At 37.5% G+C, this 23,618-nt stretch overlaps 1 protein-coding gene and 1 pseudogene across 1 annotated transcript in view; both read right to left on the reverse strand.

The window, feature by feature from the left end:
* Window positions 1–571: 571 nt before the first annotated feature.
* Window positions 572–4,302, reverse strand: LOC139143054 (CMP-N-acetylneuraminate-poly-alpha-2,8-sialyltransferase-like; annotated as a pseudogene).
* A 9,368-nt stretch (window positions 4,303–13,670) lies between these two features.
* Window positions 13,671–23,618, reverse strand: part of LOC139144386 (probable serine/threonine-protein kinase pats1) — a 35,249-nt gene continuing 25,301 nt past the window's right edge. The window contains exons 4-5 of the mRNA XM_070715088.1: window positions 23,423–23,568; window positions 13,671–14,969 (exon numbers count right to left, since the gene is read on the reverse strand). Coding sequence (XP_070571189.1) covers window positions 13,671–14,969; window positions 23,423–23,568 — 1,445 coding nt within the window. The remainder of the gene's footprint in view (window positions 14,970–23,422; window positions 23,569–23,618) is intronic.

Genomic DNA, 23,618 nt, shown 5'->3' on the forward strand with positions numbered 1-23,618 from the left:
AAAACAACAAAAAAACATCATAAGGCCAAAAAAAAAAAGAAATGTTTCTGGTCAGCGCGCGCGTCACTTGAACAACAGCGCGTCACCCTTTTTTTTCTGTTTGTGGCCGGCGGCCGTGGCTTACACCAAACCAAAATGGCTGAAGAGAAAGACAAAATTCTTTGGGGGGAATGATCAGTGACTGCATGAACAGTATATATGTGACTATATTGATAAAACTATAAAACTGACCCTCCTCCCTCCCTTGAGGCAAAAAAATAAAAAAATAAAAAAAATAAAATGCGCGTCATCGCACCATTTTTTAAAGAAAGACCTGACCAGAAACATTCTTTTTTTTTTTTGGCCTAATCCGGAGTCGGGGTGCATCTAGCGCCTCTATGTCTACTGTCCTTAAGAATTTCGTTTAGTCAATCAGATAAATTGTAGTCATCAACCCTATCTCCTCGTCACAGAAAACAGTCATCTCTTCAGTTAAAAACTCCGCAATTGTCATACCGTAAGTCGACGAATGAACTAGACAAAAGTTTAGCCACAACAGTTTAGTCAGTTAAGGCAGGAGTATCGGTGTCATCCATGTTGTATCATATCTCATTGACTTGATCTGACTTTTCGCTATCGTCGCTTCATGAAGACACAACGCCCCCTTGTCATCCCTGACATTTAGAAGTTACCAAATTTATTATTCCCCTTTCGTTTAGGTCTAAGAAGATCGCATTCTCTTCGGGCATAACAATCTTCTTTTTATTGTACTGAGATCGCTTGTTGTAGTAGTGGTGACTGACGCGTTTTCCGCTTGGATCAGTCGGGAACGGCCAGAATCCGTAGATGTCGATCTTTTCACAGAGGAAAAGCGCCACCGTGAAACTTAGGAATCCTTCACTTGTACCACCGGTCTTGTTCCAAAATCTGTTGAAGACAGTATAGATGAAATTACATTTGACAAATATAACCAAACATTCAATTAAGAGATAGTGTACGACAATAGGCTTTCGAGATGGCTTGTCGAAAAGTAAAACATTGAATACTATGGATATCGTGAGAAATTTTGTAGTAATTGATTTTGGAAATATATGTACAGACTACTTACTCCGAAAATAGGGGGAGTCTTTGAAACGGATTTCATAAAACACAAACAATTATTCAATTATTCAATCAAGAGGTGTTTCAAGACTAGGATTGGTCTAATCCGGTGAATTTGAAAAAAGATGAAATAGTTTTGAAGAGATCTATTATCAAACTTCTTTCATGTGAAACTGCTTTTGTTTCATGCTTGAATATTGCAGCTGTCTGCTAATGTTTCAGAATGACGAATGAGTTGTAGACAGCACGTGATACCCTGTGTAGATTTCCAATGCTACGTTCGATCATACGTTCAACCTAGACACAGTTCACAAATAATGCCAACACACACATATGGGATTAATACAGTCACTGTATGTGTCTTGCATTTTCAAGCCGTAAACGGTTTACTCGCGTACCTTAAATGTTGATGAACTAGCTCAATAAAGAAGGCTATTTCGTCCATATTTTCCATATTTTTGATACACGTTGTATTGTTGTTACTGTTTACTTTTTATGTAAGGCGCATTGAGATATTTTATCATCTAATTGGCTGTATAAGATATAAGATAAAAAAGATTAAGATTAAGATGATAACTTTATATGTTTAGAAAGCTCTTAAGATTTCAAAATTATGTTCAGTTCCTTTAGATGAAAACAAAAAGTGTGAGGAGAAAGGTATGAAGTAATTCCTATTCCATGTTGAAGACACATACATTTACAGCTATACCTAGTAACATTGGGATGGCTTACTCTCCAATTATTCGGGTCCATATCGGAAGAACAGCATAGGCATACGTGAAGTTCAAGCCATCTGAGTGATCCAGGAGGTACTGGATGTCAGATTTTGTCTGGCTTATTCTGTTGTGACTCCTCGTCATGTTGAATCCAAACCATAGTATCGTACCATAGACCGCAGACAAGGTATCCATGGAGAATTTGTTCTTGTTTATCAGTGTTTGGTTTTGGGGTCTTTCAAGTGAAGCACAAGACTGTTTAGGGCAATTTTGTTGACTGCTGTAAAATCCGTTCTGCTGCCGACATCCGCCTCAAATCCAGCTACTGGGGGTAGATTACTACGGATGATGAAATCATGAGAGTCGATTTCGTTGCCGCATTTACTGCGACGCAAAATTCCACCACTGCCGACCACTGCGCATGTCTGACGGGAAGCAATGGTATGAAAGTTTTTGGCGTATTGGGCTCCTGTAGGCATGTCTGCTAGTCGCCAGATGTGATTGCAACACTTGGTGCTAAGGTTGCGGTCGTCGTTGAACATGGTAACGGTCGACTGGAGCGTGATGACATCAGAAAGCCTTTGTCTGAAAGAGAAAGTTGCAATGTAGAATAAAACACCCGGAGTAGCGTCAATCAAGGCGATATAGGGACAGAAAAGGGCAGAGAGACAGCAGACATGGTGAGATTACTGGTGGTAGACTGAGAGACTGATAGACAGGCATACACTCTGACAGAGGGAAACACAAACAAGTAAAGAGCAAAAAATAAAAACAAACTGAAAAAACTTAAAATCTTAATACAGGCAGACCGGCAGATAGATAGATAGTCATGAAAACAAAAAAGTCATACAGAGGCAGGTAGATAGACAAACAGACGAAAGATAAAAGAAATTTCCCGTAGATAGAAAAGGAGAGCGTAGCTCTACATCGGAGTTGAAATTGCAGTGTACAAGAAAGTGTTTGCTAAAGGATAAAATACGCGATCCTTGCTGTACCTTAAATCTCTTATTGTCTTCGCATCTTTTAAATTATCCGGACAGGATTTCCACGCTGGCATTACAGCAACGGTAGATTTTCCACTTTTCGACATGTTGGCGCTGCTTGAAATGATGAGAAACTATTATTTACGTACATTTGCATTCCGTTGAATCCGCCTGACGTCTTTTAATTCTGTAGAAATAACATAATGCTCCAAATTGCGACAGTAATATCAAATTGAAAATTTTATTCTACTGAATAATCTGAAGTGAAATACTAGAGCTGCAAGAAGCAGAATGCAAGAGGAACATGAACGACATCAGCTCTTACGGTAACAGCAGAATGAATTTACCTAGCAACCTGATTTTTGAAGTCTGAAATAGTCAGGGATCTCTTTGAAATGTCCGCATAATAATCTATTTAGTCAGTGTAACTAAACCAGAAACGCTATAAAAGCTTTGACTTATTCTGGGACTGACACAGATTTGTTGTTGTTCACTACCAGGAACAGAGAGGACTTATCAAATTTACAACGTCCCTTGTCTCCCATCTAGTCGCCTTTCTCTACAGCTAAATTCGAGTTGTTCATTACCTGAAACTTATTTCCATAATCCTTACCTTGTTTCTTTGTGCACACGATGGCCAGTCCAATGTTTCATTGAGGGCGCTGCAATAGGTATTACGCCTGATCCGAGTTGAGTCCGGGAATAAAGAAACATCATGAACATGCATACGATAGAAAGACCAAGCGTCATCCAGTATAGCCGATGAAACTGCGTCACCGTGAACATCATTTGCACAGTACGCTGTTAGAGATCCTTCTTGGTAAACGACTGGTGCTGAAAGCTGCTATAAAACGTTTTCCTAAAGTGCGGAGAGGAATGCTTGACTTGGAATGAACCGGACCCTTCACTCAGATTAGAATAACTGTTGTCGAATAACGTATTTTCCTTCAAGTTGGTATCTGGTATACTCTAAACAAATTTCAAGTATACGCTCAGCCAAATATATCTTCAGTTTTGTCGAGCATGGTAAAAATTCATTCTGCTTTCATTAAAGGTAAATCTACTGTGAAATGAGAAAAACGTTTTGGTGATTATACATATCTTACATAAGAGAGTACATACGACACTGTAGTAGAGTAATTTTTACCAAAGGAGTTAGTACAGCTGCTGTCTTTTATTCCACTCTCGCAATGCAAAGATACCTGTCGTTTTGTTCCACTCTTACGTGGCAAAGATACAGTGGAAACGGCAAGAATGAAAAGTCTTCGATAATAATGATATATACGCCCTGCTTTTAGCATCGAGCACTGTAATTTATATTTTACATCTTAGTGGTTAGGGCATTCCCGATATGTTCCCTTTACCTTACACTCTAGTAGCCGAAATATCTGAGAGTTTAAGAACACGCTATGCTTGCTTTGCTATTTCGACGTCGACAGGCGAGCAACTGTTTATACAAAGGGTCAAAAGTTCATACCAACGTAAACTGCACGGACAACAAAGCGTCATATGTCAACATGTTGGTACACTACAACGGACATAAGAAAGAGAGAGTAACAAAGGAAAGACATTGGTATTTCTGGCCTCTACTACATGTCGATATGTATATGTATATATTGCGACGTATATTTTGTGTTGCGAGAGCATCAATTAAATCTCAGTTACTATTAACTTCGGACGATACACTTGAGACATTGAGATCTTTTAAAAGCCTTTAGACCCTCACCCATCTCTTGTAAATAAAAATATAAGTTGCATACACAAACGCCAAATCTATGTCTTTGTCACAACACAAGTGAGACGAAACCCTGTATCATTGAACTCACGGAGTGCCATATAACACTCATGCATTTTGGGAGATTAAATTTTCATCATAGAGTGAAACCAAAGTTGAAGTAAATAAAATACCAACAGTACCGTAATCGTGTTTACCTACCTGTTCCCAACGATATAAGTGTTCAAGACATTCATAGTCAGTTATAGACCACATATACCTACATTGAAGGTATAGATGCTGTCAAACCAGATCGAACTCGTTAATTTCAGCGGAACGGACACGGTTCCAGTGAAAGTTGCTCCCCACTCTGTAATCAGCGTCTGAGCTGATAGCGCGATAAAGGATGCAAACATCAATTACGCAATGTTTATATTTGCTAAAGGTGCATATTGCCTTCTTGGTTTTCAATCTCGCCTTATCTAAACATTCATTTACACCTTGTCCGTGCCGACAGATCCCCTGCGATAATTCTTGTTACCGAGAGTATTATCTAGGGGAGATATTTTCTGAAAACAAACTTGAATAGTTCTTTTTCCATTTGTCGTTAGTGATAATGTAGAGTCATTTTGAAGAATCAATATTTTGATAAGCCCTTAATCAAAATCTGAAGTTCGACATTCCCCCATTGAGTAAACGCACGGAAGTGAACGAGTTTTAAACTTTGATATATTGTAAATTTGTATTTATTTGTTGCTCAAAACCCAGAATTTGCTCTGGCTCCCTACCTTCCCCCTTGATATGGAAGCCATAGTACCGTGTTCCTTGAGTAAAACGTGAGCAAAGAGTTAAACATTTCGGGTCGAGGCGTGGCGGAATTACTTTAATGCCACATCCACTGGTGTTATAACCCGACGAGATTGATATCTATGAACGTACCTTGTCAGGTGATAGGAGCAATATGAGAAGAGCTGACGAACATGTTCTATGACCGACATCTGAGAATAGCCTCTATTTAGTGGATACAATGCTTCGAAGGGTAAAATCTTCGCTGGAGGATTTACTCCGGTCCGATAAAGACGTTCGGCGCTGTGATAAACAACTGCTCTTGACTGGCACGGCTTTAAAGTTTGTCTTGTGGACATCAGATGTGAACTACCAACAATTTAGTGCTGCGGTAGCTCTACGTATCTAGTAACAATAGCTGTTTGTCGACAAATCTATGTGCTATATGGAAAGATGTTCCTTCTCCTGTATTTATTTCAACAAGAAAGTACACTCAACATACTGCCAGGGACGTAAAGTCTCTATAAAGTAATTCGTAATTTTTGATGTATTTTCCAATATTTTCCAATATTTCTGTTCTGTTTGCAAATACATTGTCTTAGGGACTGGACGGAAATTAACATATACATGATAATCTAGGGGAAATGTTTAGTACTATACTCTCAGACATCTACGAGAAGTGAATTTATGTATTTACTTGTGCTACCACGATATAAAATGCCACGCCGTATTATCAATTAGGTCAGCCCTTATATCTTATGACATAACGCGCCAATTTGGCTATTGATAGTTATTTTAATGCGAATACGCCACTAAATATACACTATTTTAGGATGTGATTTGTGGGTTATTTACGAGTCTCCCCAGTATATAGTTCCAACGTTGGGATTTATTCTCATTTTGCAAATTCTGGCTGTTTATCCAGTCAAAGCGTTTTGGGTCTATACAGTCTCGGATATATTCTCACATTGTACCCAAGTTTTGGCGGCTGTGGTACGTCAAAAAAGAGAACCGTAAATGATGGTCGCAGGACGATGTAGGAGTCTTGAGTAAAAGTCGCTGAAAATCTGAACCATCGGTGGAATTCTTCGACAGAATTTGTTGTAAAGGAACATCGAAGAGGACATGTATCAGCAGACGTAATCTGAGCTGGTTTTATTCGTAAAGAGATCTCGACACTCGCATTACTTTTTTGCTTGGATGTGATCCTGATGACTGCGAGATCGATGGCCGAGATAAGGGAATGAGATCAGAGCATTTCTGCTCGATCAGTGAAATTCAGAAAGAATTCTTAGCTGATTTGGCAGGATTGCGGCGACTGGAAATCTCCGAGCTGAGAGGAACTGACGCCAAACGTGACAAAACGCTACGTGGGAGTTTGTTCTGTGGTGTGTTATCTTTCTTAGGGCAAAGGGACTCGCAAAGTAAGTGTTTACACAAACACAGAGCTGACCGATGTGATATAGTTGCACGCTATATTCACTCGAACGAAATCTAAACAGCGTATGACTGAGAATTTCCGAGTCGAAGTTGTGTTTGGCAGAATCGCTCAATATAAACGTAATATGCGGGTAAGACATCGCCCTCAATGTAGATGATTACTTTGTTTGCATTCGTTGACGAATGTGCATATATATGAATACGCCCTCAACATTATAGGCTTTAACTTTATTAAATTGCACGCCTGATCATTAATTAAGGCCATTTTTTTCACCAGAAAGTTATTACTTTGAAAGAAACATGGACACTGTTGGCTGTCAATACGGAAGAACCACTTTTGACTTGTATTGTGTGTTGTGTCAGTAACACTAGATGAAAGTGTGTACTGCTTGTGCCATAAAGGACCTGTTACTGTGGCTACTGTACGCGACGAAGATGAATCCTCGTGCACCGCCGATTCAAGCGCTTGACCAATGAACAGTTACACTTCATAGTTACTGGACATTTTGTAGATCATAATATTTTATCATTGAACGCTGATCTGGATTTTGTCGCAAACTATTTATTTTTTTGGTATTAGGCTGAATTCCCATTGACTCTGAAACCAGTCAAATTAGTGATATACATTTAGATTGATTTTCCGATTTTATAGCACTGTTCAATTTACCATTTGTACTTTCGGGTTATCGATGTTTATATTGGTATATAAGTCCTCACTTTAAGTGTTTGCCCATACTACACTTGTACAAGAACGTATGATACCAGTGTTGTTGTTGTGTAATACCCTATTCATTGATTAAATTTTTTTCCAAACCCACATTCTCAACCCAAATATTTCACTATTACTTTATAACATATACGTTAGCATTCGACAATTTTGTAATTAAAGAATGAGAATGAGAATGTAATACATCAATCATAACTGTTTTGGATTATCGGTTGATTTTGATTCGATTTCTTCTGTTTCTAACCCTTTTATGACTTTCTTTTGAAAAGTTTTTTTTTAAATCTTATTTCGATCACAAGTTTAAAGTCGTCCTGTGTCATTGCTTTTGCCTTGTCTCTTTACTTGCTAAACTTCTCTCAGGCTTGCATGAACGTGTTACTTAATTACTCCATTACTTGAGCATTCACCCCGTTTAGGGGTTCCATTCTATGTAGCATGTTCAAAAGACCGGCGTCAAAAATGCGGACTGATGGCAGAATAATTGTTTGTTTATTTGGTTTATTTGCGACAATTATTTATAAACGATCTATCTAAATGTCGATTTGGTGGTATAATAATCACAACATTATAATGAAATAAACCAAAAATAATGACATTATCCCTGAAAACAAAGGAAATCTAATAAGAATGGTCAATCAAAACCCTCTCTGAAATAATTATCAAACTATGGTGCAAATAATTACAGATTTATTTTAATAAGGGAAAATGGCAAAATGATTAGAAAGTAATTGTAGTATAAGTGAATAGCAATAAAGTAATTGTAAATTTTAAAAGCACCAGACTACAATTGAGAATGGTCATCAACTGATGATACAATCATCGTAAAATGAGTAAACAGTGATGATATAATGAATATGTAACAAATCAGTTTTGCTAAATTCATCGTAAAATGTGTAAAAAATAGTCACACGATAAATGATAAAACAATTCTCAAAGAAAGCAAATAATGGTTGACTAAATAAGGAAATTTCAAAATAGACACGACAAAGCAATCTACTGATGTTGATCTTCGGCCTACAAAAATAAAACGATTGTTTCTTATCCTCGCGAGGGGTCAATGCAGACCCGCCGCGTCAACCATTTTTTCTGCTCATGAGGAATTAAACAGAGCAAAATAACAGCAAAAATACGCGATGAGTAGCTCATAACACAGTGAGGTAATAAACAGAAAACGTAAACAAAATAACTGACACTAAAATTCCATTCAGAATTGTACACATATGTCACTGTTATATTAAGCTGTCAAAATGAACATTGCTGCACTAAAGGTCAAACCACAGAACTGTTGCTATACAAAAATACTGAAGCAACACTGCTGTGCATTTATCTCTGCATGCATTCCTATGTTGTTTTCACGTTTTTTGAGCGTTTTTATCGGTTGAAGAATAAACAAATTGTGAAGAAGAAAAAACGCGTCACCGCATCATCTTCGCAAAATGTCTAGATGAGAAACAAACTTTTTTATTTTTCTTGGCCTTATCCAAATTTAGCTATCAAATTAAACGTTCTCAATTTCACTCAAGAAAACAGAAAAATAAATCCTTAGATATTTTACTTTAACTTATAAATGATCAATATGATGTATTTGCACCTCCTTTATCTGAATCAAAAATTACAGATTTGATAAGTACAAATTATTATTGTCTCTCTCTAATCATTCTCATTCAATATTCGTGAGTTTAAATATTCTGCTGATAGTTTTGCGGCAAATACAGTACAGTTGCTTTCTTTTGTGTCATTCGAAATATTTCGGTGCAAATGAATGTTACAACTATGTCAAAATACTTCATTCCAATGACAATGTAGACATTTTTGTTGACATTGTCATTTGGCATATTGTTTTTATGTGTACTATTTTCAAGGAATGCGGTGAAAATAATTATTTGAGGGTGAATATTCGAGTAAACACGTCATCATCTTGTTGTTCTACAAATACAAGGGAGATAACAATTAAAAAACTACAGTGGGCGAAAATATTGTGTCTGTTTATAGTTTTTGTGTGATAAAAGATTCTTATAAATGAGAAGCAACTAAGAATCACTCCATATGATCTTTTTCTTACACTTTGTCTAAAAGTGTTTTGAGATTACTAGAAAGTTAAGATATGATCAGTCTTATTACACAGCAACTTTAGATAACTCTAAATTGTATTCATAAATCCAAATCAAGGTTTATAGAGGTGATAAATGAATCTTTAGAATTAACGATACCTTAAACTCTTGAGTCTACTTTGCGAATCAAAGGTGATAAAATTGCCATCAACCAAGTTTGGAAATCACCAGAACCAACACACATCTGGTAAAAACACACACACAAAAAAAACTTTCAAAACATAGAACTTTGCTTCTAATGATACATCATAATCTAATGTGACTGTAGTGAAGGACACAGACTGAACCCTTAGTCGTACATCTCAAGACGTGATTAGAATTCCGTACATATGTTGAATGCCGACAGGCAACGAGTCTAATTGCTAATTGTATATAATATGCGCTGGAGTTATTTCTTCATTATTGTGTTTCTCTATGGAAAACATTAGCTAATAAACAACAGTAGCTAAGTGCTAAATTACACTCGCTTTCTTCATTTATTGACACAGTTTCATGTTCACAGCATTCAATTTCATTAAGGGTCAATACCCTGATCGTGCTAGGTAAAATACAACTAGTAAGTGTACATCACAGACCTGCAAGGGATTTCTATCAACTGATCTACCAGCAAGCTTTTGACATTCGGCGAAACATTGGCGAGATTCGACATTACAATGAATACCACAAAAATGATAAATACCAGATTACAGAAGAAAGTGATAGTAAAGGTCAAGACATCGAAATCTGTCGTGAAATATTTATCCAACCGTTATTAGTTCGGAAATGATTACAGAAATGATAATAACCGATTTAACTGTCATTTGGTTGTATGTTAATTACAAACTTATAATGAAATAAACCAACAGTGATGAAATAATACCAGATCACGTAGGAAATTTTAACAAGAAAGGTAAAAACATCGAAACTCAGTGAAATACGTATCAAACTATTGTATTTGATGGGCACATAATTACAAATCGTTGTAAAAGGCATGTGGTAAAATAATTACAAATAATTGTAAAAGTAAGGTAAAATTAAGAATGGTCATAAAACAATGACAAAATCATCGTCAGTGATTACATAATGAATATATAATACTGAATACACTGAATTATAACAAATAATATATATATTTGCAAAAATCATTGTAAAATAATTGAAAATGATTACAAAATAAATGAGCTAACAATGCTCTTACTAAGCAAATAATTATTGACTAAATTATGAAATATTGAATACATGGCAAAACAAGAAACTGATGTTGATCTCTTCCGATAATCAGCCATTAAATTAATGCTGCTAGTTATTAATTATACATACTGTTTATGCTGTGACCGAGTTAGTTTTTATTATTGTGTTTCTCTGTGGCAAACGTTGAATAGTAACACAAGTAGCTCAGCATGTAAAAATAAACTCGTTCTATTAATTTTTTTACAGGTTTGCATATTCATAGCATTTGATTTCATCACAGACAAATAGAGAAACAGACTAGCAACGGGTATTGTTCAAGGCGTGAAGCGGTTACGTAACCCACCAATGTTCGCCTCCCCTCATCCGATCAGGTTGCTCTCGTCTGTTTTTTCCGTAGAGTGCCGACCATGCATCCTTCGGTAATTTTCGTATTTTCGCCAATTGTTAAGCGAAAGTATGTTCGGCAAAGTTTATGTTGTTGTTGTTGTCGTGTGGTGCTGAGCGGAATTGGCGTGCTGGCGAAAACGGGAGTGTTTTGAGCTTCAGGAAAGAGAGTTTTACCATTTTAAAAATTCCTCTCATATTTTTATGAATATATAATGAGTGTGTTTGAACAAAATTTGAAAGTCTTTTATCGATACTGTCTGGTTTAACTCAATGGTTTACGGTCAGTCATACCGTCTTTTACACGTTCGTCAAGGAAGGACATGTTTATAAAACTGCTGGCGTGTTATGTTTTGATTGGCGTGAAGCAGTGTTTCTGCCCTGAGAGCTCACAAAGTAACTATGGTTGCTACGCGACTGGCAGCACGATGCCATCTCGTCGTATTTTTCGCATAATCTCGTGCAATTATCAACCACAAACAAAGTCTCAAAAAAGTTTAACACCTTTGAAGCTCATTTTAATATGAAAAGGCCATAGTCTACCGAGACGACCATGGAACAAAAGGCATACCGCGTTGCTAGTCTGTTTTTCTATTTGTCTGTGAGTTGACCAAGTTCCATTAAACTGATAGTGCTAGGTTCAAAACATAACTTAATGTACACCACGAATGTTTTTAACAGCTCTATCAGTGTTATTTATACATTCTACAAAGTATTGGCGATATTTAACATTAGCTTCTGATTTTCATTGCGTCATTTAGAATTTAAACTCAGATTGGAACACGTTTACTGTACGAAGTACTATTCGAGACTAATAATCATACGATGACTCCATTTATGTTACAGTGTTCACTGCTAGATGGATAGAAAAATGAAGTTGATATCTCACCGCGGATCATCTCTTGTATATAATGCTAATAAAAGCTGATAGCTGAAATGAGCTTCTTGTAATGATATGAATCTGCATTCCTAGTAAGCAGAATACATGTAATAGCCACATCACTCTAGATCAGATTCTGACTACTGGAATAACTATTTTTGTTTCCTTGCAGATACTTATCAATATCCTTCACCAGTTCGGGTCTCTTCATCTTTTGAAAGACTTTCTTCAGCAGCTCCATATCATCTTCTGTTATGTCGCCCTGTTCTTTTAAATTCCAAAAGACATCATTTGCCGTCTTGTCCGGTGTCTTGAGCGTCGCTGCATCATGTATGCTGATTTGCTGACCAAGTAAAAGGTCAATCATTTGACGCTTGTCATCATTAGTCAGCTTCTCATTCAGGGTATAGAACAGTTGATTCAGTGGAGCTATACCTATATTTGGTGATACATTGAATGTAATTTAGTCAGAATTATTCCTGATACTGCAAAACAATCACCAATGTGTAATCGGGAAAAATTCATTATATAGCTATAAAGGTGTTATGCACATTGAAAGTGAATACTTAAATTTATGCTCCAAGTTATTTCATCAAGAATGCTTTCAAACTCTTCAAAATCAAAAAGGGAATTACGGGTCACTGTACATATTTTCGTACCTAAGAAATGAATAACCTCGAATTTACCAATATTTGAATTCAAAATGGCCGACATCTCTGTAATAGCTATTTTGAAAAAATCCACTTTCAACTTTCGGAAAAAAGAAGACGGCGAATTATTTATTTTTTCCAAGATTTTCAAATCAACCAATACAAGCGTAGATCATTAACAAATTGAGAGTCTGATTATATATTCCCGAGGCATATTCTGAGATGTGAGAGGTATTTTCAAATCAGTAGCTCAACATATCTTTCATGGCCTTTCATAGCGTCGGCGATCAGCTTGACCGTAGACTAATCAAACCGCGGTATGCTCACATGGTATTCATCAGACCATAGATTATGGAAAAATGTACGGACCATTGCGAGGCATTTTGCATGAATACCAGTATGTGAAAAAACATCTTCTCAAGTCGACTCCAGACGAGTTGTAAAATGTGTACCACTAACATTCTGCACGTTACCCTTACATGAAAGAGTCAAGTTTACCTTCACGTTTAGATCCTTGAGTAGAGGCCTCTCGATGGCGTGCTTCCGCGTGCTTGTCTTCTGTAATCGAATTGGGATGGTATCGTTAACGTTGAAGTTGTTCAATTTTGTATCAAATTATGTAATACAATGATACATGCAAAGCGCATGATAGTGATTATATTATGCCTTTAATGCAAAATTAGGAACATATTGAGCGAGGTGGCATCGACAACATGCTTTCAGTCGTACAATTGAATATATTCTATTTCAAAACATTCCCTTCGATAACATATTCTCATGAAAATATTTCCATTCCATAGAATTTGCACGTTGAGCCCTTGGGTCTTCAGTTTCTGAAAATCTGATTTAACTACTACTACTACTACTACTACTACTACTACTACTACTACTACTACTACTACTACTACTACTACTACTACTACTACTACTACTAGTAAACAAATTGCATCATCGTATAGGATGAATGTACATCATACCCTGTCACTCTGTCGTTTGGTTTATTTCGATTAGTTTGTGCCAGAAAAATAACTATGTAATACTATGGCTTGAACTCTCACCTGTCCAATACCACATGTCCAATTTCCGATCCTTCATTAGCATTCCACTTCTTGGGCAGACACCTGAGGATTTGTCTCCTGACAATGGAACACATTTATCATCTGCATCTTCAGAGCCTTGCAGTAATTCTCCCACTCTGTGATTCGGACACTGGCACTTGAAAGAGGGATGGTACACCAGGTTAGGGGTGTAGGTTTTGACTACCACACGTAATTCTTCCTCGATCAGTTTCCTTACATTGCTCACGTGCCTCGACTGTGGTGGAGGTGAATGCTGATCACCAGCAGGGATACTTAGTATCTTCAATTGGATATCAGCGTCTTCTTTGCACATGGTTATATAGAACTCCTCTTTCGGGAAGTACAGTCGAGCCTTGTGCTTTCTGATGACTGCTATAGATTCTGGCCAACGCTTTAAGCATCGGACAAGTAAGCGGTAGAAGAGGCCTTCAGGAAGAAAATTGCCGACGAAATGGATGTACAGGTGACAGTGCACTGAACTATTTGCTGGGAAAATGATACTATTTTTCCCCTCTGCATCTTTTTGTAAGAGGCTAGGTAGATAATATAGACTTTTCTCTTTTTTAGGATTTGTAGGCATTTCACAAATGATGTCATATAATTCCATCATTTTCATAAGAATCGTCTTGTCTTCTTCACGCTCGTGACGTTTCAGAATATAATCAACCAATTCTTCGTGCAGCCTACCTTCATTATGCAACTCGTCGATCAGGCCGTTAATTTTTGAAGGGGCATCGAGGTCTTTCTTGTACGTGATTGATTTGGTGATGAGTATTGTGAAAAGATTCACCAACCATTCGACATCCAGGATGACGGTGTTTTCCATTTCAGGTATTGACCCAAAATAGAGTATTTCACCTATATCATGATAAAATTCAAGTGCTTTCATGACTTCTGCTTCTTCCATTTTCAATTCTTTGCCAAACTTCTTCACTTCATCTAGAGATACTTTCTGCTTCTGTAATTTCTTCAACGATAATTCCAAGTGTATCCATTTCGCTTTCACTTTACCGAGAAAAAAATATTCCTTAGCCAACTGCTGTAACTTCTCTCGAAGGGTTTCTACCGCTGGGTCTGCTATTGTGCCATCTTCTTTTCTGGATTTGTTGTCGATTGCAATCATATTGATGACGTGGTTATTAACCACCTGGGTTGCATGCTTACGCAAGAATTCCTTGATCTCAAGCAGTCGTTTCTGAGCTTCTCTCTCTTCACCGTCGATAGCCGCGGCAGCTTCTGTACTGTTTTCCTATTTGAGTAATGTATTTATTGATCTATAAAATACTCAGTTCCACACAAAATCACCATGTGGAAGCTGTCATAAGTTGTCTTCCGGGGTGCAAGTTTTAAGTCTACAAGTACTCATAGACATTGTGATAATCATAACATCAATAAACGTTTTAGCTATCGGGACCATAACTATATGCGTTTGTTCAAAGAATATTTGTGAGTCGGAGAAAGACGCGTATATACCACATTGAGAGTGAAAACAAATGACCGGGTACAGGTGATATGGGTAAGATGGATATGATACCGTTACATACATACATTGTTATTGGGGATTACGCCAACATTTTAGTATTCAAGGCATCCGGTGAAAACTATATGAATTTGCTTTCTGAAAACCGACCAATTGTCTGAGTAATGGAGAATATTATACATTTACGGTGTTAAGCTTCTTATTTATATGTCTGATTTGAGACCAGTAGTTCCAGAATATCACCGCATTGCGAGTGCTGCACAATAATTACATCAGCAACTACGGAAGATACATTTGTTTCTAAAGCTGACTTGTTCGGTCCGTATCAACTTCATCGTCGATACTATCGAATTTTTGGCTTGTCTTGGCTTCATTGACGAGTAATTGCTCAATATAAATGCATGTATTTATGTATGGATATATGTATGAAAGGGGGAGTAAAGTGAGAATCCCCCGGGGTAGGGTTCGAGTTAAACTGACGTCGAAACAGAAGCGAGTGATTTGGTTCAATGTAAAAATCACAAGTTGGTTTATCACAATTCGAATCCAACAACAATAACTAGTAACACCAGAGTAGCAAGGCTTGTCCAGCCATGCTATGAAGCATCAGCAATCTACAGAGCTCTCAACTAGAAGCGCGGCAAATTCCTATCCTACCTCGTGACCATGAACGCTGGAGAAAACATCAGGAAAAGTAGCAACGTAATTTGAGCGGGAAATATACTGTTATAGTCGTATCTCGCCGGTCTGGTGAGCGTACTCACTGCTGAGAGGTACTTCTAGATCTTTGACAGAGTAGAGACTCACAGAGTTGTTGGATATCAATGATGGTGGTTTATTACTGAAGTGTAAAGCTTACACATCAGATGCCCAGCTATCTCCGACTGAAAATAGTGGGTGATCATCCCTTTTTAAAAAGAAATCCTAACATAAATTAGTTAATCCTCCAATCACTAATCAACTAATATTTCTTGATTGGCTACAATAAAGAAATACGTCACTATTTCTCTGATAGGCTATTGATCATATAAAATCATACATGATCTGCATAAGTGACATCATCGTTATACAACACTCCCCTTGCGTAATCGTCCCAGGGTCCGGTGTGGAATTTAAATATTGACTATAAGAATTCACTTTACTGCCTTGACACTAGATGTCACTAATAAAAGTGTCTTTCTTATCATTGATACTTAGGTGTCAATGACGTAAATACATTAAATGTCCATAACAACGAAGTTTGAACCAAGATGTGTGAAAATTCATAACGATCATTAACCCTTACACAGACTTGAAAAGTTCAGCCCTTTCGTTCACTGACCCTTGTACAGATTCCGAAATTACAAAAACAATATCAGTAAGCCAAAGAAAATTGAGCGAGAAATATACCAAAGTCTGATTGGATATAACTAAACGTCTATGATTGGCTGAAAGTTTCTATTTCAGAATCCTGGTGTCTGTAATGAATAAATTTTGAATAACGTTCTAAACTTCTGCTGCAGCAAATTCTCCGCCACAAAAAAAAAAACAAAATACGTAAACACCATGAATACAGAATCTCAGAAAACATGAAAGTTAACACGTATAAAGATCCATTAATTTGTCCATTACACTATAGAATTTAAAAACGCAGCTCACATTGTCAATGAAAGCATACTTTTACTTTTAACAGGCCAAAAAAATAAATTGTGCTGTTCCGATAACATGGTTTTCAAAAATAGGCTAGGTAAGTCGGCATGGATTTTTTTAATATTTTTGTTTTTGAATATGCACTTTTGAGTGGTTCAGGGCTATCAAACACTGGCCACAACATTTCCAGAAAAACGTATCATACATATAAATGGAATAAAAACATAGAAGACGTCCTCGTTCAAGCAAAATCAAATGCCCGTTAACGAACACGTGATTTAACGGTATTTTTCCTTTTTCACTTCCGTGTTTACGTAGCTCTTAAACTGTTAGGGTTGGCAGACAAAAAATAGGGTAGGTCGGGTAATCGGAACAGCACAATTTTTTTCTTGGCCTGATAAAGAATGCATGCAATTGTGTAAATTGTCTGAGTCAAACAAGGTCCGCTATTCGTATTCGAGCAGCTACAGCAGAGTCTCCAGTAGGCCGTCTTGGAAAGACATCATCCGTTTTTTGAGTGGTGTCAACGGCAGTACGCGTTCCATCTTTCGCTTTCGTGAATAGATTTCCCGTGAAACCTACACCGGTTATCGTAAAACGCTGGAACCTACTTTGTAGCTTGGCAACGATGCTTGTACAGGATTTGCGTAAGGTTTCCCTGTAACTTTATTGCATATAACACAGCCTCGTATTACACTACGTACGACGATCCGTATTAAAAGGATCCAGTATCTCTTGTTGTATTTGAGTCACAGTTTACTGGACTCCCCGTGAAGCATCAGTTCATGTGCTTTCCGTACGATAAAGTCTGTTAGTTTGTGATGCGACGGTATCAAAGCGGAAAACTTTGTGACGAAATCGAGGTGCGCGTTATGAATTATACTTCCACAAGGGAGTACGTCATCATCGTCAACAAACAAGTCTATAGCTGTCTCACGGTTGGGGCACACTTGCTCAAATTCAGTTTCACCGACTGTATTGTGTCCCCATCTCCTAACGTTATAAATTATAGAGTCACACATACATTAGATGTAGTACTTGTATTTTTTATTTACAATCACTCTCGTAAAGCAGATGAATCGGCGTTCAGTCTTGGTGGATGTAAACACGGCCATACTTTTCCGGGCCCCGCATCCCTTCGACATGTTTTGGGCAACCTGTCCCAGTCTTGCTGGTGTTCTCGCTCTTGTCCACAGTTGATGATGATACACGCGAACGCTTTCTGGTGACAATGGTCGTACTGGTACGGCATTGCAATCACATAATCGATGGAGTTGCTCCTGGAACTAAATTCTACTTTACCGTACATCTGGCTTTCGAACCGTGCGTATTCGACGCGAAGTCACAAGGCCACGGCACGGCTGTGCTATAAACGCGGCTATTGCTATCGATAAACTTGTGTCACAGATTTGAAAATGATATGAAGTTTTTTCTTTCGGTCTCTTAGGGACCGTCCGATGTTCTCACAATGATTAAAGCATGTACGTGAATGTTTAATAGTTGACATTATACTTTGATTTGTAACATTACGCTCCAGCACTAGTTCCCAAAGGTAGCCTTGAGCGGTGCCGAAACGTCTTTGGTCGCGATGCCAAACGTACGACTTGGGGCCTGAAATTGGGAGGCCCAAACGTCTTAGGCCCAAACGACTTGGTGCCGAAACGTCTAGAAACCCGGCATGCGAGGCACTCGAAAATGTGCACCACAGAAAACGGTTGTCTGAATGCCTCTTTTCCGACCCTTTCTTGTAAGTTTGGCAAATGCTAATACGGCATCCTAAAATGGCAAATGACTGCGGTTATTTAAGCCACCATAAGCGGAACTTCTTACCATGTTGAAGCCACAGCGGTAAGCATTCGCTGCGGCGGTGGTGAGCACGCTCACTCGTACGTTCAATTAGGCCTACTTACGTCATTCCGGTGGCAACACGGCGAATTCCGAAACGACCCGAATGGCAGCCAACTTCACAATCACGCAACATAAGCTTATTGCATTTTTATAATATTTAACCGCGTCATTTCCTTTGAATGATGCATTAATTTGATAAAGTAGGGATGGCAAAATCATATAGCATGGCTCATTTTAAGCAAAATTAACTTTGAATTATGCGGGACTTTAAACTTTAATTCGAATCTGTGCAGAACGTTACGCGTACGGAACGCGGAAGTTAAGCGCAGTCACTCTGTACGTTACGTTCTCGCTACGGATGCAATCTTAACCTCTGTAATGTCTGGAGACATTGGAATCAGTACACTGTACTAACCGAGATTGTATCATATGTTTCATAGTGTTTGAGTCGATCATTTCTGGATGTCACTTCCTTATTTTATCGAGATTTCCAAATCACCAAATGGTACTTGAACTTTAACAGAGTGAACGCAATTGTTGTAAGCTTACTTGTGTAGTAACCTCTCACATCGGCGAAGACCAACGCAATCAATACAATTTTTAGAGGTTAAAGGCAGCATCGTGGCGTTAATAGTCGCGCCAGCGGCTTACTGACTACGCATGCGCTTATTCATAATTACTATGCGAGTAACCGGAAGTGTACCCTTCTTTCACGGCGCCGCCATGTTTTTTTTTTGAGTACTCGTAAATAAACAAAAACGAAACAAATTACTATTATATAACATGCCTTTTATAAAATATACCTCTTTTATTAGCCAGTAAACGTTATTATGCACATTGTCAATGATACAAAATATCGTTAATATAGATAAAGGGAGAAAACTGTCGTGCATATGAACGGGAGCATACGCAAAGAATGCTGGGATTAAATTATAGAAGAGCGCCCCCTGTGTCAATAATTAGATTCAAAAATTGCCAGTTTTTAGACGGAACGCTATAGTTTTCAGCTTGCAAGTGGAAGGTGGGCAGTGCGGTTACCATTGCAATGATAATGATTGCATAATACGTCCCTTGTTTATCGCAATAGGCTGTTATCATTGTAAAAATTGCCAATCTTTGTCCAAATTTTTTACACGCTACAGAAATTTATACCTGCCCTGCTGCAGGGTTTGACGTCGTGTACGTACGTGAACTGCTTTCATCAGAGGGAAACTGGGCATACCGGTAGTTGTCATATAAACGTTTATGAAGTAACAATTACAGTTTATCATGAATCAATACAAATAACATTGCCAATCTTTAATAACCCCTGGCGCGACACCAAGGGCTGAGCCCTATATAATATTACACGCATAGTGCGAGATCATACCATATGGTTATCACTGACAAACCCATGTCACTGCAACATACATGTGATCACCAGTTTGATCCTCCTACTATTAAATATGTTATCATTGTTAGAAAATAGATTTAGCGTTACTGTGCTGGCTAACTTTCTGTCAGATACTAGATATACTAGCAGAAACTGCGTCATCGAAGATAAAATGTTATCAAGAAAATGCATATCAACAAAATTATTTATGTATTTCAGACGAACATCGTAAGCTCGACATGATTTTTTGAAAGCGTCTGTTTTTCTCTCTTTTTCTCTGACATAAGATTTATGAATGTTGAGATTTGAGCCTCCGTACATGCAGTCAGCTTTGTCTGTTGTTTACTTTCTTCCGCAGGTGTATATTGTACCTGAGATGTCTTTTAAGTTTTGTTTGTTTTATACAATTGGATATCATATCCCCCATATATCACTTCCAAGAGGAGACGTGACAAAACGGATGTAAAGCTTTTCAATCGATTTGTATTTATTTCATTTGATTATTTTCATAAAAAATTAGAATTTCAAATTTGATTGGAAAGAATACTGTAATTATTTGCATGGTGTTTTAGCGATTTTGGATTTTCATTGCAATCAGCGGGTTTTAAATTTAGCTGAAAAGACATCTTGACCATCTTAAATATGGGGAAAAATATAAATTAGCGGCATCTTAAATTAGCAAATTTAAACACTTAGCTAAATTAGCTAACATTGATACTAGCTAAAAAGACTTGTTTTACAGTGTTATCAGTTTGCAGTAGACTGACCAGAAGATATTGTCATTATCGATTTAATTTGATAAAACAAAACGCAAGAGAGATTTGGAATGCATTGTATTTTCAAATCGTTACACCTTGCATTTTTAAAATGATCATTCGAAGCATGGGCAGTATTGTGGTCTTCTGAAGTCGAATATTGGTATTTGGTTTACGACGGCATACAGGTAATAAATTTGGATTGGTTTTATAAAAAACAAAAACCAAGCAAAATGCATATACTTGACATGGTCTTTTATACCATTTGATGGAGGGAACGATACCTGTCATAACCCCCGAATCATGGTGGTCCAAAGACCTTGTTGTCGTCCTGTCAAACACAAGTAAAATAGTTATTTTCAAAGCTATTTGACGACAAAAACTATAGAAAGGCCATCACTTGGCGAAAGCATGCTTCTCCTTACACTAATTTACTTCACTATCAGCCAAATATGAATACCAAAGTCACATTATGCCAACATGAAAGCATCGCATATGTTGAGTTCAAATCTTCGACGTAACTGCGAGTCTCAGAGTGCAACAATTCACGCTAACCCGATGGCCAGCAGTTTTCATGCCAGGCCAGTAACTCTTGAAAGATGTCCTGCTATTCCTAAAAACGGGTGCCAGTAACATTCTCTATATGCATAGAAGTTTACAAGAATGTTTTGCTAAGCTAAATACCTGACAAATTTTTTCAAAGATACGAGAGATTTGCAAAACGTGAAATTCGCAAATAAAAACTGAACAGACTGATCGGTACTGCATCTAAGCGAAAAACCTTACCTCATGTTTTCTCGCGAGAGTAGTGGCGCTATTCAATATGCTCCCATTTGTTATGCATGTGTTAGGATAGAGATCTCGTTATGGTCAGAGAAGAGTGAAAGTTAAGCGTATTGACCGTGTTGCATATGTAAAGGTCAACTGGATTTCGAAGGCACTTCAACATTGCACTTTTATATGATATCGGATATTTACAGGTTCTAGACAAAACAGTATCAAAATCAGAATGTTTTGGTCAGATCATAAACCCTCGGCAAAAACTATAGTCAGATATGTGAAATGGTGAAATCTCCGATATTGGATATTTACCCACTGTTTTAGACAAGTCTATTATAATTTAATTTGAGTTAGAGTCGGACTACGGAAGTTGGGCTTGGCTAGACCGCGGGACCAAATCTGTAAGGTAGTGATCTCCCAGATATACATCGATTATTTGTCCGCGATTTGACAAGTATAACATCGTCTAATATCGAAGTTAGAACCGAGCCGAAATCATGAAGTCGGGCTTGGCAAAATCTGTGAGGTAGCAAATCTCCGACATATATAGGGGCCTATTGGACATTTGTCCCGAAATCGCCGAAAAAACATCGGTGATTTTACATAGACCAGACGCGCCCAAGACACGAGTGACGATATTAGGGTCCCAATCGCCGATAAATATCGAGTAAATATCTGTGATTTCTCAGATCCGTATCGAGAGGCAAGGCAAGTCATTCTAGAATTGCCTAGTATCGTTTACTATAAAGAGTCTCAAAATCGCCGATGTTTTGTATTGAATCCATTTGTGTGTGATCCGGTGTTTGTGCTGCCAAAACTTATCCATCCCTGATCGGAGTTCTGGATTCTTAGAATTTCCGTGTTGCGACATATTTCAAGCCCATGCTTGTGCTCTTTTTCTCAATGTAGAAATATTTGTTTTGAAAGGCTATTTTAGGAAATGAAAACGTTTTATGTGTTGGTGCTTAACCTTTCACTGAATTCATGTTTTTTTAACACTGAGATCAGTTGTCCCAACTTTTGGTTTTGATCGTCATCTTCATTTGAAGAATTAAAAAAGAATAAAAGAATTAAAAGGCAGAAAAATCAGTTTGATTTTAGGATTTTAAATGAGTGATTTTTGATTTTTTAAATCGCATGTTCTTGGCCCCTATACTGAACGCGGGTAAAAAATCTCCATCATATTTTGATTTGACCTAATGATCGGACCAGTTGATTTCCATCAGGACCAGTGATTTTTTAAAATTGCTGGCCCGATTGGCCAGTAGAGATTTTGCGTGAGTTTCGCACACTGACTGCGATGGCAACTGCAAACCTGGAATTGATATTTACAAGAATGCTAGACAACTAAAGGACCGGCAATTTTCCTGCATTGAAGACTGATCATCGCCAATTTAAATAATCGATATGTTTAAAAAAGAAAATAACAAAGTGTCTGTCCCGGACATTAACGCATAATATGGCATAGTCCCATTTGGCAACAGCAATTATTTTACATACGTAAGCATATAAATTGCGCCTATTGTATTCTGATTTGAAGTTCCTTCGTACATACATTTTAAGCTTGAGATTTTTCGGATCTTTTGTCCGTTTCCTCTTTTTTAATGCGTATCACACTTTCTTGATAACGTCCGCACGTTCATTGTATCATTAGGCAGAAAAATCGTAAAATTATGATATTTTTCTGGAGCAAACTTTAATATTCGTTTACATCTAAAATTTAAAAGCTAACTATAGTGAAATTGGTAAGTGGCATATTTAATCAACGGTCTGTTGATAAAAATTATATGCTCAAAACATCACTGAACGTCACCCATGTGTAGCATATCCAACTTTACCTTTCGTATGAGGTCTTTCTTAGTTCCTAAAATGATAACGGGTGGTTCAGTTGCCATCTTATAACTTCCATCTAATTGCTTCAGACGGATACCCGGTCCTGGGCTTGCATGCGTGTGTATTGAATTCATCCAAAACGTAAGAAATTCTGCAGGACATGAGTGAAGTCGAAAAATAACTGACATTTTAAGTGAGCAA

This window comes from Ptychodera flava, chromosome 11 (genome assembly GCF_041260155.1).
Source record: "Ptychodera flava strain L36383 chromosome 11, AS_Pfla_20210202, whole genome shotgun sequence".
Classification (NCBI taxonomy): domain Eukaryota; kingdom Metazoa; phylum Hemichordata; class Enteropneusta; family Ptychoderidae; genus Ptychodera; species Ptychodera flava.